This window comes from Cebus imitator, unplaced genomic scaffold (genome assembly GCF_001604975.1).
Source record: "Cebus imitator isolate Cc_AM_T3 unplaced genomic scaffold, Cebus_imitator-1.0 Scaffold433, whole genome shotgun sequence".
Classification (NCBI taxonomy): Eukaryota; Metazoa; Chordata; class Mammalia; order Primates; family Cebidae; genus Cebus; species Cebus imitator.
Genome location: NW_016107748.1, coordinates 604,125 through 622,907, shown reverse-complemented (window position 1 = coordinate 622,907; position 18,783 = coordinate 604,125). Strand labels below are relative to the sequence as shown.

The following is an 18,783-nucleotide window of genomic DNA, read 5'->3' as shown; positions in this document are numbered from 1 at the left end:
TACAGAATCATGCCTTCTAAAAACGCTGACAGTCACGTCTTCTTTTTCAAGGTTCACTCTTTTAGTTCTTTTCACTGTATTACCACACTGGCTAAGATTTCTAACACAGTTATTCTTGATTTGGGAAGAACTTTTAATATTTTACCAATAAGTATGATATTTATAGGAGGTTTCTATTCCTAGTTTTCTATTTTTTTTTTTTAAGATCACACATGGATGTTGAGCATCAAATGTTCTTTCTATATCTGCTTAGATTATTTTTCTTCATTATGCTAAAGTTATGAGTGCTTTTCAAAGTTAACATTGCATTCTTTGAAAAATATCTAACTTGGTCATTTTTGCCCTTTTTACATATTGCTGGATTTGTCCTGCTAACATCGTGTTTAGGACTTAAGTATCTATGTTCATGAGTGAGACCAGCCTGTAATTTTTTTTTCTTGTAATGTCCTTCAGGTTTTATGTCATGTTTATGCTAGCCTTATAAAATAAGTTGGGGGGTACTGCTTCTTCTATTCTTGAAAAGAATTTGTATGGTATTGGTTTATGGCTTCCCTAAATATTCGGTAGAACACACTGGTAAGGCTTTCCTGGCCTGAAGCTTTCTTTGTGGGAAGGTTTCTAATGACTCAATTGCTTTAATCATGTAAGTCAATTTGAGTTTCCTATTTCTTACTGTATTGGCCTTTTAAAGTTTTGTCTAGATATCCACTTCATCTAAATTTTCAAATTACATAAAACTGTTCAGAACATAACCTTTTTAAAAAAAAGCCTCTAGGCTCTGCTATGATGTTTTCTTTTTCATTCATAATATAGATTATTTGTGCCTACTCTCTTTTTATCTTTAATCGATCTTGCCGGGACTCATCTTTCTTTTACTGGTCAAATTTCACTGCTCTGTATAATGAGTGAATTTTGTTCATTTAATGTAGGTTTGTTTTATATTTTATTAATGTCAACTTTATACTGTTTCTTCTTCAGTTTAATTTCCTTTTCTTGTTGAGACAACAGATTTTCACTTTCTTTTCCTATATTTGCACTTAAGCTATCAAATTCCTCTGAGAATGACTTCTGATTCAGCCATTCTTTTAAGTTGTATTTTCATTATTCAGTTTAAAATATGTCTAATTTTCATTCTTTGCCTCAATGATTACTTAGTATATTTTCCCATTTCTAGGTAGTTGGGGGATAATCAAGTTATCTTTTTGTTACTGATTCTAGCTTAGTCCCACTAATGACAGAAAATACACTGAACAATTTCTATCATTTGAAGTTTACTGGAATTTTGACAGCCCAGTATATGGTTATTTTGCTTAAAAATTCCACTTAATAGAAATGTGTATTCTGCAATGACTAAGTACAATGCACATGTCAATTAGGTTATGATGGTTAATCACATTGTTCAAATCTTAATTACAAGTCACTCATGTAGCTGTTGGCAGCCTCTGTTCCTCGTTATGTGAGTCTCTCTATAGGGTAAGTTAAGGGCAAAGTTATGACTTCGCCCAAAGTGAGTGATCTGAGGGGAGAGGATGAGGGAGGTACAGCATGTGTATGTGCACTCCCAAAAGAAGTACTGGTATAGTTTAAGGACTAATTTCAGAAGTGACATACCACCACTTCTTCCATATGCTACTGACTGAACAGACCAATTGTAGTACAATGTGGGAAAGGATTACACAAGAGTATAAATTCTAGGAAGTCACAATCACTGGGGAGCATCTTTGAGGTTAGCTACCATAGTCTACCTCCTGGGCCCCAGTGATTCTCCTTTCCCCTAAAATGTAAAGTACATTCCTCCAAAGTCCCGGACTAGTCTCAATTCATTTTAGCAACCTGGAGTTCAGAAATGTGTCATCTCTAATTGACAAATTATAAATTTTCTGTAAGCCTTTGAAAACCTCCAAGACCCCTAGTGGATGCCTGAAACCACAAATAGCACACTAATCCCTATATTAACTATGTTTTTTCCTTTGCAAACATACATATCTATGACAAAGTTTAATTTATTAATTACGCTCAGCAAAAGATTAACAACTACTACTAAAATAGAATAATTATAGCAATATACTATAATAAAAGTTATGTGTGCATGGTCTCTCAAGGTAGCTTCTCATACTGTACTCACCCTTTTTCTTATAGTGATATGAGTGAGATGATAAAATGTCTACGTAATGAGAAGAGGTGAAGTGAATGACGAACACTGTAACACTGTATTATGCTACTAATCACCTTTGACAAAGCACTGTGACAGTAGACCAATAACCAAGATGGCTACTAAGTGACAAATGAGAAGGTAGTGTATAGTGTCCATGGGGAGGACACAGAGTGGGATGGCATCATGTTACTCAGAATGGTGCACACTTTAAAACTCAGGAATTGTTTATTTCCACAATTTCCCACTTTATATTTTTGGACCATTGTTGCCTGCAGGTAACTGAAATCATGGAAAGCAAAATCACACAGGGAGACTACTCTAGTGCCTCTTGATCTATAGGTTTGTGAACTAAGAGATAAGTTTTCTGCCCCCCATACACCCAAAATAAAACGATGAAGCACACAGAACATAACCTTTTAAATATTCCTGTTTTATAAGCAGGGAAAACAGGAGGTAAAAGGAATCAGTGGTCCACAGCAATTATGAAATCTACCTGGAAAAATTCTAGAAATTCCTTGACTGCAACTCAGTTCTACCCTTGCCTGAAAATTATTATTTCTAACATTTGGCTCTGTTCTCTGGGTCCTTTTTTCATGATTAGCACATGCTTGCAGTTAAGTAAATTTCCAGCCTGATTCCTACTTATTACAGTTTGGGAGGTCAAAGGCTCCTTTCAATTAATACTGTCTCTGCAGTCCAAGATGGCAGTGGTTCTGTGAGGTAATTCAAAAACAATGCAGGTCTCCACTGGATCTTACTGGAGTTCACTCCATTAGGCAAAAGCCATACCCACAAATGCTCTCTAGGATAAATCCTCTCTACTTTGGCTTTATGCTGAGAAAGCTAAGAGATTGCACTTAAGCTTCTTGAAGCCCTCCTGTTCTTAGAAGCCACATATTGAAATGATAACCTTAATATTCATTAGTATTACTACTGAGAAGACAACGTCTAAGCTAACCCTTAAATTCTTTACAGGGCCTCTCTCTGAATAGTACTGTGAAGCATGACCTCTGATTGTTCTGAGGTAACTTTACAGTCAATCCTTGACTGCAATATTAGATCATACTTTTTTCTGAGAATGCTCTGAGTTTCATCTTTGTTCAGAAACGCTTCTTAGTATTAGCATCGTTTGCCATCTGGAGGGACTGGGAATCTTCAAGAAAACTAGTAAATATTGGCTGTTTTATTGAACAATCCTTTCTTTAGTGTATTTCTCATCTCTCACATTTGACTATAAGCAGCACAAAAAGAAACTAGGCAGTACTTTTAACACTTTGGCAGACCTCCAATTTCATTAAATACTATTTTTAACCTTTCAGTTTACTGCAGGCAACATGTTGCTAAACTTACTCTGCCACTGTATAACAAAGCCCAGTTTCTACCAGTTTCCAGTAAGAATTTCCTCAGTTTCCTTTAAGTTCTCACTGACAGCTATCTCAAAGTCTAGTAATCCACTAACAGTTTAAGGCCTTTTAATCTTTCATTGACACTCTTAAAGTTCTGACAACTTCTATTCACTGTCAGCTCCATGTTTTCATATCAGCACCTATTTACAGGTACCAAGATCAGTACTAACTATCTATTGCTGCATAGTAAATTACCCCAAAATTTACCAGCTTAACACAGCAAACATTATCTCACAATGTTTCTGAGGGTCAAGAATCTGGGAGCAGCTTAGCTGGGTTGACTTGGTGTAGAGTTTCTCGTGAGGTTGCTGTCAAGGTATAGCTGGGGTTTCAATCATCTGAAAGCTAAACTAGAACTAAAGGATCCACTTCCAAAGTCACTCACATGGTTGTTGCAGGCCTCCGTTCCTCTCTATTGGCCAGAGATCTCAGTTCCTCACCATGTGGGCCTCTCCATAGGCTGCCTGAGTGTCCTCGCCAAATGCAGTTGAATTCCCCGAGTGAGAAATGAGAAAGAGAGACAGCTAGAGTGCGTGTGCACCCAAGATGTAAGCCGCAGTGTTTTTTATAACCTAATCTTGAAAGTGATGTACCATGAGTACTGAGTATGCTATTGGCCACACAGACCAACCTCAGTACAACATGGAAGAGAGTGCCCAAGAACATGGATATGAGGAGTTGGGTATCACTAGGGAACATGGTGGAGAGTATTATCTTAACTTACATGCTAACATTATTATGCAGTTTTATTCACATTTTCAACTCCATAAAAGTTATTATTAATGTTTTCAACAGTCCATCTTAAGATTTACTCACAACATTTACATTTTGTCTACATTTTTTCCTGCATCTCCAAGCTCTCATCTGGAATATTTTCCAACCATTCTTAAGATTATTTCGTATTGCCTTCAGTACAAATCTGCTGGTAACAAATTCAATTCGTTTTTATTTGAAAATGGCTTTTTTCACCTTCCTCCCTGAAGGATTATTTTCTTAGTCACAAAATCCGATATTGGTAGTTATTTTCTTTTAACTAGTAGTTGGTAGTTTCTTTTATAGTAGTTGGTATTTTAACTAGTAGTTGATAGTTTATTTTCTTTTAACTAGTAGTAATTGGTAATTATTTTCTTTTAACAAAGATAGTTCATTGCTTTTTGGCTTCCATGGTTTCTCTTGAGAAATCATTACTTTGCCTTATCTTTATTTTGAAGATACTTTTCCTTTGGCTATTGTTAGAAATATCTTTTTGCCTTTGCTTTTCAACATTTCTATTGGGTACAGTTTGTATTATTTCAGTTTGAGATTCATAGCATTTCTTTAGCATTCATAATCTAAAGCAGGACACCTTTCTCAGCTTGGGAAAATTCTCAGCTATTACCTCCTTAAGTAGTAGTTCTACCCATTTCTTCTTTCCTCTCCAAGATTCCAACTGTATGCATGCATGTTAAACTTATTTACTGCATTCCATTTATGCCTTAGCTTTTTTCTATATTTCCCATTATTTCGTCTAAGCTTTAGACTCTATATTTTCTACTGATAAATCATTTAGTCAAAAGTTTCTGTCTTCAGTTCTGTTTGGTCTAATATTATTCCCAAACATTAAATTTTCATAGTATTAGTTTTAGAATTCTATTTGCTTCTTAATAGTTTTACCTTACTTCTCAACTGTCTTACTTCTTTTATTCTTGAGCATAATAAGCTCAGTTTTCTAAAATCTAATAACTCAATTACCTGAATTTCTTATGGGTCTGTTTTTATTATCTACTGTTTCTCTTGGATTTTAATTCCATTCTATTTTCTGCTTATATCCCTGCTTTCTTTTCATCCATTCTTTGGTTGATGCTATAAATGAAGCATTTTAGAGATCTCTGAGGTACAGGAAGATGTTTAACTACATTATAGCTAGCGGAACCACCAATTCTAGATTCTTTAATGCAATCGGAGATGGGTAACATTCAAAGTTGGGCTTCAGACACTATAAGCTGGTCTATTTACTTCTTTGAGTTCCACCTGCATCAGTCATGTGGGGCACAGTGAAAATGCAAATGAAATTCCCAAATTTAAGTGCGAGTAACTAATTTTACTGCAGATTTAATACTGTAGGAAATTGCATCTGTAAGAAGAACTCTGGCAATGTAATGTAGCACATGGACATTTGAAAACTATTTTACAGGTTGGATACATTTCATTCAATTTATTAAAAATAAGCATGTGGTCTCCTAAGAGATTTGTCAAATTTTTTTTCTAGTTGTGTAAAATTTTTTTATTGTATTTTACTTTATTAGACAGTGAGGTTCCAAGAACTCTCAATGAAGGCTATTTCAAAAAGAAACAGCAATGAAGTTGGCAGTTGATCTGTTTACCATACTGAAGACTGCTAGTGCTCAATGTGCTACATTTACAAGAAAAAAAGTGTATCATTAAGACTAAAGGGATACAGTTTAATACATTTAAAGACATTTTGAACACAAATTTTCCTTTATCCTAGGAATGAAATAATTCTAGATAGCATCCTTTCATCAAAACACTCAATTCTCCCCCAACTATAGATAAAGCAACTAAATCATTCTATGGAACTATATAGAACTAAGTCATTTTATAGAACTAGCATTCCTACAAGAGAGGAATTCCAATTTTGAAATGGCTGAAACTAAGGAACAAAACTAAACAAAAACAAACAAAACGTACATTCAAGATCTACTCATAAGATCCAAGGTTAGCTTCTAATATACCTAAAACCATAGATACACAAATACAAATTGTTAATATGGCAATTCTACAGCATCAACTTCAAATAAATTCAAATACAGTTTGGTCTACAAGAGGTTTTTTTACTCTTATGTTACCTAATCCAACTTTTTAATTGTTTCTATGGGAGGGGGGACCCAAACCAGATAAAAAATCATGCCAAGAGACTTTGGTACCTTCTCAGCTTCCCACCTTTCCCACAATCAATGATCAAATAAATACATGTGGAAAGTCGGCTGATTTACCTTGAACATTTGGTATTCTTCCATAGTAACACCCTAACTTACCACTTTTTAGTTCCCTAAGATAAAGAAAAATTGGTTATTCTTAATGCTTCTAGGCTATAATTTTAAAATGGTAAAGGATATGAAAAAAAAATCTATATTTTCAAGTCTAAAAAATTTTCACGTTACAAAAAACATTTCTTCAACTTTTAGTTTCTTCATTCTTTTCTAATTGTTTTATCAAAACAAACAATGGAGCACAGAAAATGGGGTCAGGTTGCCTAAGTATGTGTCCCAATATGACCTTCTAAAAGAAATTAACCTTAATTTTTTATCCTCATTTTCTGATCTGTAAAATGGGGATAATCCTACTTACCTTATAGAGTTTTCTCTCTATATATAGAGAATTAATCAATGACATACTTACAATAGTGGCTAGCATAAGTAAACCCTCTTAACATGTTACCTGCCATTATTATAACAGTGTATAGTAACTTTGCTAGCCTTTTTCTCTAAGATAAGTGACAAAACTTCACAATTCATTGAGTTAATAAAATATGAACTAATCAAGAAAAATATTTATAGTAAGTTATTATTAAAATGTACCTTTCGTGCTATTGGCTCTTGACCTTCCATCAATGTATACCAGCTGACAAGTTTATTCCAGCCTTCAGTTGGCAACAGTATGTAATCCAATTCGTCAATAAGATGTTCCTTAAGTGACTGGGCATCACCATCTGCAAAAGGAAAAGTAAACTCAATACATAAAAAGAAACAATAGTGCCTAACTCTAAATACTTTGGTTGTACACATTATGAATTAAACTCATGAAGGCTAATTTAAGAATTTAAAACAAGTTTTAAGCTCTATAGTAATTCAGATACCTTATATAAGCGGTGTCTAATCTTTTGTCTTCCCTAGGCCATATTGGAAGAACTGTCTTGGGCCACACATAAAATACATAAATACCAACAGTAGCTGATGAGCTTAAACAAGAAATCGTAAAAAAAAAAAGTCTCATGATGTTTTAGGAAAGTTTACAAATTGGTGTTTGTCTGCATTCAAAGCCATCCTGGGCTGCATTGCATTCCATGGGCTGTGGGCTGGATAAGCTTGCCTTACAGATTTCAAAACCAACTATTCCTTTAAAACTTTTAATTTGTACCATAAATCAAAAGCAATATTTAAAAACATAATTCTTTTATTAGGTTCTTAAAAAAATACTATGGAGTAATTGTTAGTCAAGAGACTTGGAAAAAGAGTATTTCCCAAATATTTTGAGTAGCAGAGATCCCTCACATGGTAACAATGGTCATTCTAGCATCAGCCTCGGCAGGAAATTCAGAAGCAAATCAACAACCTTCTACAATGACACCAAGACACATGGGCTTCTAGGAACCGTGATGAAAATAAAAAATGGACATCTTGTGAACCATTTCATTATTCCAGAAAGCCCATAATCCGGATTCCTCCAAGATCCAAAATGGATGCAGTTCTTCAGATGTGGTTCTAATTCACAATCCACTTTCCAATTTCTAGTTAGACTAAAAAAATTTAGTATAAGACAGGCCAGAGATCTAGAAGAAATTTCTGGAACCATACCTATATCACAGTCCTAACCTGAGACTTGCTATCTGTCCTTCTGAATTTTTAAAATGCAGAAAGAGAAACAGAAGTAGCTCACTGAGCTATATCCAACTTTACGGAGATTTTTCTTGTTCTGAGTTAGTTTTAATTAACAGATACAGAAAGCAAAATTGTTCTTGGTAGCATTTCAATAATGAGAACATGCTATTCCTAACAGGATATAACAGTATAAATCAAGAAGCAGGAAAAAACCTGAGGGATTAAGAGAATGTTACATATTCTGTGTTTTGCAACTGCAGTCCACTTTGCATTTTCTAGAATTGTACATGAAAACAGTACCTGCTTTCTGTTACTACAGACAAATTGGCAATTTCTAGAGTCTTACATAAAAACAGTATGTCCTATTTTTTGTTTGGCTTCATTCATGCCATGTAAATACTTTAAGATCTATCCATGTTTTTACATACCAATAGTTAATCTCTTTTAACTGCTGAGTGGGATTTCATTATATGGACATATACCTTATTTATCCATTCAGTTGTTGATGGGCATTTGCGTTGTTCACAATTTTTTCTATTACAAATAACACTGTATGACCATTTGTATACAACTGGTCATATGGATAAATGCTTTCATTTATTTTGGGTAAATACCAAGGATTGGAATGACTGGGTTCTATAATAAATGTATGTCTAACTTTTTAAGAAACTGTCAGACTGTTTGTTTTCTGAAGTGATTTTACTATATGATGTTGACAGAAACACTGTATGATCGTTCTACTTCCTCTACATTCTTGCCAACACTTGGTATGTGTCAGTGTTCTCATTGTGGTTTTAATCTCATTTCTCTAATATGAATTATGTTGGGCATTTCTGCACGTGCTTTTTGAAACCTACATCTTCTTTTGTGTTCAAACCTTTTGCCTACTTTTTCCATTGGGCTTTATGTTTTCTTCAAAGTGACTTTTATAAACTATATATCCTATATACAAGCCTTTTATCAGCTACATGATTGTAAACATTTCTCTCACACTGTGGCTTCTCTTTTCTTTCACTTGAGAGTGTCATTTAAAGAAGCTTTTGTTACTGATGAGATACAATTTATCACATTTTTTCTTTTATCAACCTTGCTTTTGAATCATATCTAAGAAAATTTTGTCTAATACAATATCACAAAGATTTTTTCCAAAAAGTTTTAGTTTTTACATTTAGGTCTATAATCCATTTTGGATTAATATTGTATAAAGTGCCATGTATGGATCAAAGTTCAGTTTTTTGCAAACAGATATCCAAATGCTCAAGCAGCATTTGTTTAAAATACTATCTTTTGCTAGTGAATTCCTCTTTTACATTTTTCTAAACTTAAATGACTATATATGTGTAGATCTATTTCTGCATTCTCTAATCTGATCAATTGATGTATCTGTCTTTATGTCAATATCCAACTGTATTTATTATTACAGCTTTAAAATAAGGACTGAAATCAAATAGTGTTAAGTTCTATTAGTTTATTTTAAAATTCAAAGTTGTTTTGGCCATTCTGTCATTTGAATTTCCACATGAATTTTTGAATCAGCTTGTCCATTTTCATTAAAAAGCCTACAGGACAACTCAATATCCACATGCCAAAAGATGAAGTTAGAATATTACCTCACACCATATACAAAATTAACTTAAAGTAGACCAATGGTGTGAATGTAATAGCCCAAACTATAAAACTCTTAGAAGAAAATGTAAGTATAAATCTGTGCAACCCTGGTTTCAGCAATGCTTTCTGACACCAAAAGCACAAGCAACAAAGAAAAAAAATGGTAAATTGGGCTTAAAAAGGTCACCATCAAGAAAATAAAAAGTTCACAGAATAAGAGAAAATTTTTGCCATTCACACATCTGATAAGGATCTAGTATCCTAAATAAATAACAAACTGAAAACACAACAACAAAAAAAGACAAACAACTCCACTTAAAAATGGGCATAGATATTTCACCAAAGATATATAACAAGGACAAAAAAAAGATACTTATCATTAATCACTAGAGAAATGCAAGTCAAAAATCACAATGAGATACCACCACTTCACACCCAAGAGGGCGGCTATAATAAAAAGGACAAACAATAACAAGTGTGGGCTATAATGTGGAGCAGTGAATCCTCATATACTGCCAGCAACAATGTAAAATGATGCAACAACTTTGGAAAAACAGTCTTATAGCTCCTAAAATAGTTAAACAATGAAGTTTAAAAAGACCCAACAATTTCATGTCTAGGTATCTACCCATGAGAAAGGAAAATATACATCTACCCAGAAACTTGTATGTGAATGTTCATAGCAACAATATTCTTAATAGCCAAAAAGAGAAAACAACTCAAATGTCTATCAACTGATGAGTGCATAGAGTAAATGTGCTATCTGTTCAGTATAAATCATTCATCCATAAAAAGGAATCAAGTACTGATTCATGCAACAACATGAATGAAACATGAAAAAAGAAAAAGAAAAAGAAGACAAATATAAAAGAACACATATTGGGCTGGGCTCAGTGGCTCACACTTATAGTCCCAGTACTTTGGGAGGCCAAAGTGGGTGGATTGTCTGAGGTCAGGAATTCGAGACCAGCCTGGCCAACATGGTGGAACCTCATCTCTACTAAAAATACAAAAATTAGCCAGTTGTGGTGGCACATGCCTGTAAACCCAGCTACTTGGGAGACTGAGGTAGGTGACTTGCTTGAACCTGGGATGTGGAAGCTGCAGTGAGCTGGGATTGCGCCACTGCACTCCAGCCTGGGTGACAGAACGAGGATCCATCTCAAAAAAAAAAAAAAAAAAAAAGCACACACACTTTATGATTCCATTTATATGAAATGTCTAGAATAAGCAAATTCATACAGACGAAGGAGATTAGTAGTTGTCTAGGGCTGGGGTGGCAGCAGAGAAGGGATAGGGTGTGATTCCTAATGGGTAAAAGAAACGTTTTATAAAATTCAATTAGGCCAAGATGATTAACAATGTTGTTCAATTCTTCAGGCTTCATGAATGTAAATATCTATTGCCCTTCCCAGTTTTAGGAACTTTCAGCCATTATTGCATTATTTCTTTTTTTGTTTTTAAGACAGGGTCTTATTCTGTCATTCATGCTGGAGTAGAGTGGTGCGATCTCAGCTCACTGCAACCTTCATCTCCTGGGCTGAAGCAATCTTCCCACCTCAGCCTCCCGTGCAGCTGGGACTACAGGCACATGCCACGACGTACAGATTATTATTATCACTACTATTTTGGAGACAAAGTCTTGCTCTGTCACCAGGCTGGAGTACAGTGGCATGATCTCTGCTCACTGCAACCTCTGCCTCCTGGGTTCAAGTGATTCTCCTGCCTCAGCTTCCCGAGTAGCTGAGACTACAGGCACGCGTCACCATACCCAGCTAATTTTTTCTATTTTTAGGAGAGATGGGGTTTTACCATGTTAGCCAGGATGGTCTTGATCTCTTGACCTCATGATTCACCCACCTCAGCCTCCCAAAGTGTTGGGATTACAGGCATGAGCCACCGCGCCTGGCCGGATTTTTAAAAAAAATTCTTGTAGAGACAGGGTTTTGCATGTTGCCCAGGCTAGTCTCAAACTCCTGTGTTTAAGTGATCCACCCACCTTGGCCTCCCACAGTGCTGGGGTTATAGGCGTGAGCCACTATGCCTGGCCTGAGCCATTATGTCATTAAATATGCTTTCTGCCCTCTCACTTTCCTCCTTTTGGAAATCTTACATGCACAAATTGGTTCATTTGATTGTGTTCCATAAGCTACTTAGACTTACTTTACTTTTCATTATTTTTATTCTTCTTATTGGATAATTTCAAATGATCAGTCTTCAAGTTTGCCAATTCATCTATTTGATCAAGTTTGTTGCTGAAGACCTCTAGCGAATTTTTCAGCTATTGTATTCCAAAATTTGTTTGGTTCTTCTTAATTTTTAGCTCCTGGTTGATATTTTCATTTTTCTGGTTTTGTTAAGTTGTCTATGTTTTCTTGCAACTCAGTGAGCTTTATAAGACAATTATTTTGAATTCTCTGTCAGGCAATTCGTCTCCATTTCTATAGAATCAGTTTCTGGAGATTTTGTTTCTTTCTGTCATGTTTCTCTGATTTTTTGAGTTCTTGTAGCTTTGCATGGTGTTCCTGCAACTGAAGAAATAGCCACCTCTCCAGTCTTTATAAACTGGCTTTGAAAGGCAAATAGCTTTACTTCCACCTATCAGCCCGGCTGGAGATTCTAAGAACATCTCAAACTTTTTCTGTGGATATGTCTTTTCTGTACTTGTGCATGCAGATTCCTAATTAGAAGGCTTTATTGATTTTTTTTTTTCCAGAAGCCCATATCTCTTCCTCCTTCTGGTATTTTACTACATCATACCACAGATCAGAACGTTAAGAGGCCCATCCCACTTGTCTCCCTCTTCCTTGAGTTCTCTGCCTTCTCAAATCTTATAGAGTTGAGTGCAGGAAGCCTCTTGCCCTTTTTCCTTTGTTCCTAGCTGCCCCCACCAAACTATGCCAGTTCCATTAGCACACTGAGTAAGATAAGACAGAAATCAGCCCTTCAAGCAGTACCCTGAAAGACTGGAACATTGGAGGTACACTCCACTCCTTTTCCCCTTTCCTTGGAGACAAGTCTTAGGTTCTATGCCTTCTCCCAGTATTACAGGGCTGTGGCAGTTGAAACAAGCCACCTATTCATTTTCTTTTGTTCTTAACTTCCCCCAGTTATTTGAACTATGTGAGCTTTCTGGTACAGTAAGGCAAGACACAAACTGGTCCCTCAGGCAGCACACTGAAAGGCATGAATAGTTTAGAATGCCCCCACTCCTCTCCTTCTTTCCTGGGAGAGAAGCCTCAGATTCTTAGCCTCCTCTCAATCTCTCTGAGCTTTCCAGCTGCAGCAACCACCTACCCTATCCCTTTGTTAACTGCCCCCAGGTATCAGAACTACGCTGGCTGCATCAGCACTCTGTGTAAAGTGATAATTTTTTTTTTTTAAACCGGCCTGTTGGGTAGCACACTGAAGGGCTGGAAAGTAAAACACATGCTCTCTCTCTTTCTGTCCTGATCTGAGACAATCTCTCCTGAGACTAACCTAAGTCTGCTTGGAGAAGGGGCTGATGTGGGCAAAATAAAATTGTTCTTACCCATTTCAATGTTGTTTTCAGTTTTGTGCTCATTTGGAACACTGCAAATTCTTAACAGAATTTCTTGGGTTTCTCATAAAGATATTCTGGTCCATTGTTAATTCAGTGTTTCTGTTGGGGGCTGGGGGCTGGGACTTTTTACTCTGCCATCTTGCTGACATCACTTTTCTTCACATATTTTTAAGTTAGGCCATTAGGTAGGTATATATTTAAGCTTACTATATTCTCTTGATGAACTATCCCATCCATTAGTCATTATAAAGTGACTGTCTATCCCTGATAATATTCTTTATTTTGAAACTTAATGTCTCTGGCTTTTAAAAAAAATAGTGTTAGCATGTGTATTTGTTTTCCACTGTTGTAAAATAAATTACCATAGTGGCTTAAACATCACTGATTTATTAGTTCACAGTTATGCGGGTCAGTAGTTCAGGAGGGCTCAAATGGATTTGTGCTTAGGGTTTTACAAGCTGAAGTCAAGATATCAGCCCTGCTGGGCTCTTATCTGAAGGTCTGAGGAAGAATCCGCTTACAAGCCCATTCCGGTTGTTGGCAGAATTCAGTTACTCATGGTTGTGAGTCTGAGGTTCCTGTTTCCTTGCTGGCTGTCAGCCTGAGGCCTCTCTCTGTTCCTAGAGGCTGCCTGCTTTGCATCTCAATGATTCCTTCCAACTTCAAACCAGCAATGATATGTTTGGTGACTCTCTTTCAGGCTTGAATCTGAATTATTTTGCCACTAGCCAGAGAAAATGCTCTGCTTCTGAAGGGTACATTTCATTAGATTAAGTTCACCCAGATAGTCTCCTTTTGCCACATAGCATAATCATAGGGGTGATAGCTTCATCCTATTTACAAGTTTCACCAACACTCAAAGGGGAGAGTATCTTATAAGGGTGAGGATCACTGGGGGTTAGTCTTGCTTACCACAACCTGGTGTTATCTTTTTCCATGTCTTAAATTTATCTGTGTCTTTATGCTTAAAGAAGTTTCTTATAGTGGGTCTTAACATTTTAATCTAATCTCATGGTCACAACATTTAGTTGAGGTGTTTACATTTAATGTGATTATTCATAGAGCTGGGTTTTAATCTAGCAACTTTTAATTTTGTATTTGTCTCATCTGTTCTTTATTAATTTTTTCCATGTCTTGTGGGGGAGATTTGCTTTTAAGATTGACATTGCTTATTACTATTGGTCATATTTTCCTGCTTCTTTACATACCGGTAATATTTGGTCAGATCCAAGACGTTACACATTTTATGTTTTTGTATGCTGGATATTTTTATATTCTTATAGATATTCAAGTTTTATTCTGAAATGGAGTTAAGTAGCTTGGAAACAGTTTGATGCTTTCAGGTTAGTAGAGCAGGAAAATTAATTTCACCCTATTACATAAGCGAAACTATTCTCAGTAATCTACTTTGTAAATTATGTGGTTTTCTACTCTGGCTACTGAGAACACCAATGATTCCCAATCCTGTATTAGCCCCAATGATTGTTACTTCTTTTCAGTGGTTCTTTGTCTGGCCTTGGGCAGTTTTCTCACATGCAAAGTGCTGATTAATAACTGAAGACTTAAGAGCAACCCTATGGAGGGTCTAGGTCGCTCTCTCTCTCTCTCTCTCTCTCTTTCTCTCTCTCTCTCTCTCTGAGTTGCTCACTATCTTCTGGTACTTCCCAGGACTCTTGGTTTCCCTGGACTTCAAACTCCCATTTTCTCAGCTAAGAAAGACCGCAAGGGTCTGCACAGGTTTTATCATCCCATGCTGTGTCTTGGAAACTCTTCCAATGCAGTAAACTGAAAACAGTTGGAGGGCTTACCTATTTTGTTTCTCATCTCTCAGGGATCAGTTTTCTGTTGACTGATATCCAGTGTTTTGACAACCACTGTTAGAAACGGAAGTTGTGGTACTTATGTTTTGTTCCCTTTAAGCATAATAAGAGGTATACAGAAGGACTGGCAAGTAGTGAGGGTTGCAGAAAGCTAATGTAAAACTTTAAGAATGTAAGGATATGTGATTGTTCCTCAAATTTAAAAAAATGCCATGTCCAATATGTGACATAGCATTTCTCAAAATAATCAGTCTTTAATAATTATTTAATAACAAATAATCGGTCTTATTTATTAATAAATAATCATTAATGATTACTTAATAATGAAATATTTAAATGAAGTAACATTCTTCATTTAAGGGTTTAAACAATAAAGCCTTATTATATCATAAGTGAAAAACAAAACTTGTCATTATACAGCATAAGAAAATTTTTAATAATTAGAATAATAAGTTCATTAGGTCAAATCTGTAATGCAAAGATATTTCTACTCTATCAACTTATTTACACTAACATTTCCCATAGTCAACCCACTGACATTTACATAATGAAATTTAACACGTTTACAACTTGACTGAAGGAAGAAAATAATGACCTTTGAGAAGTCCAGAGTTATCAATGGGTCCAGGATACACATTTTGATCTCCCATCTGGTATTTGTCCCAACTGTCAAAGCCAACATATTTTTTCCACTGTTTGAACCAGCGACTATCGACTAGGTACCTAGAAAATAAAAGAAATTGGTTAAGGAAAATACCTAAAAATACAGGAACAGTAGAAGAGTCATCTATTTTTGATATTTTCTTTTATATTAAAAGACGTACCTACTTCAAAAAATTATTGAAAGTAATTGTACACCACTTAGTATTAGAAAGACAATATTTGTATAAAGTATTATTTCTACTGTTCTATAAATATATACTTGATGACAAATACTGACATAAAAATACAAATAAACATATTCAAGAAAATGCTTCTCAATTGAATAAAAATGCAAATAATCATAAGAATCTGTCAAAATAAATTTAAATATGCAATGTGGTAAACAGAAAAAATGGTTCTTTTGCAAGAAACTTGCAAATAGTTTTATATACTTTATTGTGTGTTTTTGGAAGTAAAGTTATTACGGGTTGCAAGGTTAATTATAATAATCATAATCAAAGAGAGAGGTTCAAGATGGCTGACTAGAGACATCAGGTTCCAGTTCTCTTCAGAAAAAAGAACCAAAATTAAGACCGGGCGATGGCTCACCCCTGTAATTCCAGGGCTTTGGGAGGCTGAGGAGACAGGTGGATCACGTGAGGTCAGGAGTTTGAGACCAGCCTGGCCAACGTGATGAAAGCCTGTCCCTACTGAAAATAAAAATATTAGCCAGGCATGGTAGCAGGCATCTGTAATCCCAGCTACTCAAGAGTCTGAGGCAAGAGAATTGCTTGAACCCAGGAGGCAAAGGTTGCAGTGAGCCGAAACTGTGCCACTGCACTCCAGCCTGGGCGACAGAGTGAGACTTGGTCTCAAAAAAGAAAAAAGAACCAATACTACAAACACATAATCACAGCTCTAACAGAATATCAAAGAATGCCAGTACACAAAATCACAGGAAAAAATTCAGACACAGGATCCTTCATTCCTGTGGCAGACTGGTAGTATGCAATCTATGGGAGGGCCCTTCTGCTCTCACAAACTGAGACAGTGGTAAGGGTAGGGATTTCTTGAGGGTGTTACACCAAACTACAAGCTCACGCTGGGTTGCTCAACTTCTTACCACATCCCCAGACTTGAGTGCCTGTGGAAAGGCATCAATGTCAGCGCACATCTGTCAGGGGACTGTATCTTGCTCAGGGAACTTCATGCCTTTTGTGCTTTGACATCCTGGAAGCTCTTTCTGACATTCCCCAGCACCAAATCAGTGGGCAGCAGCGGCACAGTGCTAGTTAGACCCAGGGGTGCTGCAGGGTTCCCAATAATCTATCCCTCAAAGAGTACTACTTTTAAGGGAAGGCAAAGTGCAGTGCACCAAAGGGATAGCCCCTGGGACAGAGGAAACTAAAGCATGCATTTTCTAGAGCCCAAGAGCTCCTTGCTTGGGGCTGCAAGTGAATGCCTGCTCCTGGCAGAGACAGAGAAACAAACTCTGCTCAACACTGCAAGTGAGGAGTAAGGTCTCGTACCACTGGCTCTACAGGAGGATGTGAGTGTGCTCACATGCCAAGTACACCACGATCACACCTGACATTTGAGAAAGCCACCAAAGCTATCTAAAACCAAGAAATTCATAGAGTCTTTGCCACTAAAAGAACTCAGAAGCAAAGCCAAATGACCCTATTCAACGTATATTACAGTCACATCCTCAAGGGAAAACAGTCTAGTCCAAACAAAAGTGAACTGAAACATCAGAAATGAATATCTCCAGATGAGAAAGAACCAATGTCATAATTGTAGAAGTATGAAAAAATCGGTTGTTACAATACCCTCAGAGGATCACACTCTCTAGCAATAAATCCTAACCAAAATTACTGAACTCCTAAGTAATTCAAAATATTGATTTTAAGGAAGCTCAATGAGATTCAAGGAAAATCTGAAAACCAATACAAAGAAACAGAAAATCAATTCAGGATATAAATGATAAATTTACCAAAGAAAGATATTTTAAAAATCTTTTAAAAATAAAAAATTCACTGAAGGATTTACAAAATACTGATGAAAGCTTCAACAATAAACTAGATCAAGGAGAAGAAATAATCTCAGAACATAAAGACAGGTCATTTGAAGAAACAAAAAAGTATTTTAAAGATGAACAAAGCCTCTGGGGAGTAAAATATTACATTAAAACGTCTGGACCTAGGGATTGTAGGTATTCCTGAGAAAGAAAAGAAAGCAAAAAGTTTGGAAAACCAACTTATCTAGTCCAGCAAGAGATCTAGACATCTAGAATAAGAGGCCCAATGAAACCTAGAAAAATACACTGCAGAAAAACCTCACCATGACATAGAGTCATCAGACTGTCTGAGGTCAACATGAAGGAATAAATCTTAGGATCAGCAAGAGAAAAAAAGCATCTAGTCACCTACAAAGGAAACTATATCAGACTAACAGCAGACTTCCTGGCAGATGACTTACAAGTCAGAAGAGATTGGGATTCTATTTTCAAAATAGGCTTAAAGTAAAAAAAGAAAACTGGCAACCTGAAAATTTGTACCCTGCTAGAAAAAGCTTCAGGAATAAGAAAGATATAAAGTCTTTCCTAGAAAACAATCATTGAGGGCATCTGTCAACACTAGACTGGCTCTACAAAAATGATCAAGGGAGGTATAAACATGGAAATGAAGGGTCAATACGTGTCATCATAAAAACGTAAGGAAGTAAACAATTCACAGGTCTTGTAAAATAATTACACCAATGAAACTACAAAGCAATGCGATAACAATTAACATTATTACAGAAAAAAAACCTCGCATGTCAGTATTTACTGTAAACATAAATGGGTTACATGCTCCACTTAAAAGGTATAGATTGGCAGGATGAATTTAGAAAACAAGATCCAACTATATGCTGCTTACAATAAACTCACAATAATGGTAAAGAAACTTACAGACTGAAGAAAGGGGTGCAAAAAGATAATCCATGCAAACGGAAACAAAAACCAAGTAGG

The 18,783-nt window shown here is 36.0% G+C and overlaps 1 protein-coding gene across 7 annotated transcripts in view; it reads right to left on the bottom strand.

The window, feature by feature from the left end:
* The window catches only part of USP15 (ubiquitin specific peptidase 15), a 146,410-nt gene that overhangs the window by 93,199 nt on the left and 34,428 nt on the right, over window positions 1-18,783 (bottom strand). For 6 of the 7 annotated variants that reach the window (XR_001819555.2, XR_005197127.1, XM_017510182.2 and 3 more), the window contains exons 2-3: window positions 15,727-15,854; window positions 7,140-7,270 (exon numbers count right to left, since the gene is read on the bottom strand). Coding sequence is in view for 4 of the 7 variants with exons in the window: in XM_017510182.2 (XP_017365671.1) it covers window positions 7,140-7,270; window positions 15,727-15,854 (259 nt within the window). In the remaining 3 variants the exon portion in view is untranslated. The other variant, XM_037731944.1, reaches the window with a different exon arrangement.